Below are 5,919 nucleotides of genomic sequence, written 5' to 3'. Positions count from 1 at the left end.
CACCTAACAGCAACAACATACCCGGACACAGGTCTTTCAGATTCCTAATTACTTGTCAATCCTGGGTCCAGTCTACTAAACCAAAAGCAAAGCTATGCTCAACCCAAGGCACACACACAAGCTTCTCGAGACTCCCCCAGTGGGACATTCTCTGTCCTGGGGTCTGAGGGAAATAGGGGAAGGGGAGAAAGGAAGCTCAGGGAGTGAAATGGAGGAACATCAGGGACTTGTTCTTTGAGACCCTGGAATACAGGCTCTGGGGAAGGGAGTCAAACATCTATAACTTGAGTGAGACAACACAACGAGCGCTAGGTTTCTGTCAATATTTGATGAACCAAAGTCTACACAAGGAGTCTTCAAAAAGTTTGTGAAAAAATGGAATTAAATGACAATGGGATTTTCCCGTGAACTTTTAAAAGCCCTCTTGGGGAGATGGGGAGACTCAAATGGATCTGATAAAGAATTTTCTGCCACCCTCCCCATCCCAAATGATGAGAAAATTGAGGCTCAGAAAGATTGCATATCTTGACTCCAAGCTTGTTGATCTCAGTGATTTACCACAAGGTTCCTGGCATCTAGTTTCATTAAATGAATTTAAAAAATCAACTACTGTTCCAATGGGGAGTGTGGTAGCTCCATATGATAAGCACTGGATTGGGAACTCAAGGTTTGAAGTTTGAACCTGCCAGCCATTCCACTAAACAAAGGTGAAGCTTTCTGCTTCCCAACGATTTAAAGCCTCAGAAACCCTCTACATGATTGCTATGAGTCAGAACGGACTCAAAGGCACTTAACAACATCAACAACTGATCCGACATAACATTTGGAGTTTCTTTGGAACGTCATTGGTCCTTCAGTACACTCTGGTCCCAAAGAGGGCTAGTCACCTGCCTTTGCTCTACTCACTTTGTTGTCACCACCACCACTATCACCATCATCATCACTGTGACAATCAAAAAGTCACTGTCTGACTGAGAGACACCCACTGAAAGACAAGGGTGAGTTGATACCAGGAAGGCAGGGCTAGAGACCACCACCTGGGAAGGTCTTCACTCTTTTTTTTTTTTTTTAAGTTTTATTGTGAATTATGTGATAGCTTACATGGAAGAACATTGGTTTTACATTCATTCTATTGTTTTCATTCATTGCCATGGTTACAATCCCCTCCATGCAATCCTTCCCCAGTGCCCCCCAGGTCTTCAGCACACAGTCGCTCTCCCTCTCTGGATCTAAAGTCTCCAGCTGCTCCATTGCTCCACGTCATCATCTCTGGCTCCATTTCAGGCATCACTGCTTCTCTGGGTAGGGTCCCGCTCTCTGCTCTTCTCCCTTGATGGTCCTAGGGACCTCTGCTCCTAGACTGAAAAGCTAATCACTCCCCTCCTTGCTATAAAACATCTACCTTTACATTTCCAACCCTCACAATCAGTCCTGATAACAATTATTCACTATTGTATCACAAGAGACCCGTCTGCATTTCATTGCATCAGCCCCAGCTAGTCAGACTGAATACTACACACTGGAGATTCTACCTTCCTCCAGGCCCTCTGGATCTAGGTTCTCTCTTGAAAGCTTGTAAGCCAGTCACTTTTTGCCTTTGTAGCCTCCCACCCCCCATTTTGGGTAGCCAATGTCCAAGTTGCCCATCCCTGTCTACTCTATGTGTGGCAGGGGTGGGAATGATTCTTGCTGTTAGGACTTGTTCCCTCTTTTGAGCTACTGCTTCCATAGGTGTAGGTCAAGTTCATCAAATTGTATGAGAATACTTTTTCTTCTTCTTCTTCTTTTTACTTCTGGTTGAGCTCTGATCATCCAGTCACTGAAGCCAGGACAAGTGGGTATTATCTGCAAGTGTGGGTGTTCTTATGCATATGCCCTCTCTTATCAGCTGTGCACTTCACTCTCCGCTCTAGTCCTCCGTGGCTATGTCACTGACTCTGGGCCCAATTGTCCCCAGGTCTTGCCACACTGCTGGCCAACCAGGTCTTCACCAGGTTCACAGAAGTCTATTGAACGTTGTAGGGCTTAGCTCACAGCTTCATTGCTGTTTTTCCCTCACTTCCTCTTATCGGTGTTGAGCGCGGTCACTAGTCACAGCGTGTATTCCCATTGAGTCTTAGTCTTGGAAGGGAGTTTGCACTTGTCTTGATGTTTCCTGGGGAAGGTCTTCACTCTTGCTGAGATATCCAACCAAGAGGAGGGTTACTAATGAGCTGTTGTCATTGTTGTTGTTAAGTGCAGTTGAGTAGATTCTGACTCATAGAGACCCTGTATAGGGTTTCCAAGGAGTGGCTGGTGAGTTTGAACTGCCAACCTTGTGGTTCAAATGGATCTTGCAGTCCAGTGCTTATTCTATAGCACTACATCAGGATGACACCAGGAATAACCTCTGCTACTTTTCCAATATTCCAACAATTCTAACTCTGGCTTTCTCCAATTTCCAACTTTTAATTTTCTCATTGCTTTTTTCTGCATGTCTCCCTCTCCACTTAGGCTCCCATTGTCTTCTTCAGTCCAAAATGAACTGTTTCTTCCTATTGGTCACACTCTCTTGGCAGGGGCCATAATAATAATATGGAATTTTATTAATAAGGAATTAAAATGAATAAATCGAGACATATTAATTGAGAAATTAAAATAAAGAAATGAGACATGTGGAAACCTGGGCATAGAAGAATTCATTGTTTTTGCAGAGCAACAATGAATTATTTTTCTTTGGATGGCAAAGCCACAAATAATTATTTTTATGCATAGACTCCTAGTTAAATTTTCTTTTGTTGAATCATTCTCCAATTTAGTCATGATTTTATTAGTATCCCTTTACTTTGGATTTTGACTCTCCTACACTTTAGTATATTTTTATTAAAAGTTAGAAGCCATATACTAGTTACATTTTATTCTACTTGTAATCATAGGTAGTTTTAATACTTATATTAACAATGTTCTTGAGACTGCTAGGAGACAGGATTTGTCAATTGAATTACCACCAGCTTAGGCTTAGTGATTATAAACATTCTTCCTTGTAGCCTTAGTTTAAGGCAATAAAGAATCCCCAAAAGCAACTAGGCTATAAATAAGGGCGGTGGGTACAAGAATTTCTAAAAACAATTAGACTATAGATAAAGGCTGTGGGTATATACAGATACTAAATAAAAAGTCTGACTTAGACGTTCTTAAATTAATGATCAGTAAAATAGAGAAGTTGTTTTTCATAGCCTCAGTTTCCCTGATAAGTGATGTTTTTGTGGGGAATGAAAGCAGGAGCAGGGGAAGGGAGAAAAGAAGCAGAAGAGATGAGCAGGAGAGCAGGGGAGTAAAGAATGAGCAGGACAGTAAAGAATGAGAGAAGAATAAAGCATGTAATAAGAAGATTTTGAATTCATCATGACTTATTGACTCCGTGTAATTCTTTTCGCCGACATCCGCACCCTCCTTTGGAAGAAAAGCCTTGAAATTAGTTTGCCAGGGCTGCCTCCCGGCACTCTCTAGTCTCCTCTCCTCTCTTATTCCAGGCTTCAGCTTTCTTATCTCTTTGATTTTTAGTTAAGATTTTTCATTATTGTTGTTATTGACGATATACACAGCAAGACATATGCCAGTTCAACAGTCTTTACATGTACAATTCAGTGATATTTATTCCATTCTTCAAGCAGTGCAACAATTCTCTCCCTCATTGGGTGACCTGTTGCTCCTTCATTGACATAAGTTTGTTCCTGTCTAGTTCTTCGAGTTGCTGTTGACTATTTGATTAATTCTATTCAGCCAATTTTTTAATACTCAAGGCAGACAACCTTTACTAGTTAAGCTAAACTACTATTTGGTTTTATGAAGACTTCAGGGGTTATTTTTGGCTTGAGGTTTAAGGATTATCTCGGAGCAATAGTTTTGGGAGTGTATGCAGTCTCCATTGATCAATTTCTTGCTTTGTCTTGAACCCACTTGCCATATGCATGAATGTCTCCTTTGCTGTACTCAGCTACAGAAATGCTAAACTCCTTACTATCACCTCCATAAACTTGACCTGTCTCTTTTCTCCCCTCAAATAAAATGTTCCACACTAGTGACAGCTCCCCACCCCCACTCCTGGCACTGCTCAGGGAGGGTCACGGAGTCATTTCTGACTGCAGACTCTGATGTTTCTGGGTGAGTTTCTCTAACTGCTTCTCCAACTCATCAGCCAGCTGCTTCAGTGTGTTAGCTAACTCCTCATTTGCTCCCTCCCACAAGTGCTTTGACTCTGTCACAAGGCTGATCACACCACTCAGAATGGAGACGCCTGTGGTGGCCATGCCCATGAGCCGGGCTCCTTTGGTCATTGCCAAAGCAGTGCCTTTAAAAGTTTCCTGCACCTGCTTCTTACTCTGGATTGATATGTTTCCAGTGGTGGTGTGATGTCTGGCTTGATCTACTAGGAGCGGGTTGATTCTGGCTACTTTGATGGCATGTATGTGCTTTGCAATGACGTCCCAGCTCTTCACATACTTCTTTGTGACAGAAAGAGCTCTGGGTATTTTCTTACACAAAGCCTCCACGGTCTCCAGTGTGCTGAGGCCAGATGACAGCAGCTGTTTGGCTTCATATTTTGCAGACAACTTGCTTGACTCGTCCACAATGGTAGTGGTAATACCAGTGACATTGGCCACTGCTCCCAGCCCTATCCCAGCTGCTGAGAGTCCCATACTAAACCCTGCTGACACAGGTGCCAGAAACAGACCAAGGAAGAACAGGACACCAGAGACGATGTTAGTTGATTCCACCACTATGTTGGAGATGGTGCAGTCCTTGTGTACCTTGCCAACATGTTTTGCAAGGACATGAAGCTTTCTTATGCACTCCTCAAGCTCTGATTTCATCCCAGGAAACTCCTTCACAAACTTGCCTATTTCTTCTTGAAGTCTTTCTTTTTCTTCTGTTACCATGTCTGTGCTAAGCTTTTTCAGAACTTCATGTAGTCCATCTGCCTCATTCCTGTAACATCAGAGATCAAAGAATTAAGAATGAGAGTCTTCTTATCTGCAAAATGGGTTTGATAAGACCTATTCCTGTAAATCTTAGAACTTTCACTATAAATCAAATGGAAAAGGATTGTGTAAATGCCAAGGAGTTTTCTTTCAATGATAACACATGTTTTGGACATCACTGTTGCTACATAGTATGTATTCAGTATGAGAATAACTAAGCAAAAATCATCTTTAGATACTCTTTTGTGGTAGTTAAGGATGTTTTCTCACTCAATGGTGCATCAACATCATTGAGAAAGAGTCAGTCTATATGTAACCTGCTGCATTTTTTTTAGTTTAAAGAAGTCATAGATACTGTGAGTTTTGGTATAAACTGGTGGATAGTAAGTTATTTCCTTTGTTTTGACTTATAAGCCTCAACTTCACCACAGAATAAAGAATGTAGGCCAAAGAAAGCATAATCGGTCACGCGTATGGAACAGTATTGTTTCTATAATTTGAAGCTTTCAGAATGGACGGGTTCAGGCCTGATGCAACTGTAAAAAGATTACTTAGTGAATAGACTATATGGAAATTGTATGAAATGTTATTAACTTCAATTATTAATAGCTTCAATAGCACTATCTTATTAATTGCTATTCAAACTCAAAAACCTGTTTTTGAGTCCCCAAAAGATTGCATGCTTACATAACCATTAATTTAGGGGTCGTGTCAATACATATACTTCAACAGAAACTTTGGCTTTAAGAAGAGTCACAAACATTTAAATGATGGCTTTAATCATCATTTTAAGGATATGATAGGGGAAACATATGCTTTAATTAAATATACAGCATGCCAGTGATACTGGCAAGGTTGAAGTTATTGCTAAGGTTGATAGCAATAAAAAGTGTTTATACATGAAAAGACAATGAGAGGGGGAAAAAATAATCCCATTGGAACAAAAAAAAAAAAAAAA

General features: G+C 41.0%; 1 protein-coding gene across 1 annotated transcript; it reads right to left on the bottom strand.

Moving 5' to 3' along the window:
- Window positions 1–4,103: 4,103 nt before the first annotated feature.
- On the bottom strand, window positions 4,104–5,656 carry LOC102829837 (apolipoprotein L3-like). Its single transcript, XM_006878017.1, has 2 exons — window positions 5,649–5,656; window positions 4,104–4,968 (listed from the first exon to the last, which is right to left on the bottom strand). Exons 1-2 carry the CDS (start codon window positions 5,654–5,656, stop codon window positions 4,104–4,106), a joined length of 873 nt encoding a protein of 290 aa, XP_006878079.1.
- Between the last annotated feature and the right edge of the window lie 263 nt (window positions 5,657–5,919).

Source organism: Chrysochloris asiatica, unplaced genomic scaffold, assembly GCF_000296735.1.
Source record: "Chrysochloris asiatica unplaced genomic scaffold, ChrAsi1.0 scaffold01021, whole genome shotgun sequence".
Taxonomy (NCBI): Eukaryota; Metazoa; Chordata; class Mammalia; order Afrosoricida; family Chrysochloridae; genus Chrysochloris; species Chrysochloris asiatica.
Note: the sequence above shows the minus strand (reverse complement) of the source record. Positions and strands in the feature narration are given on the sequence as shown.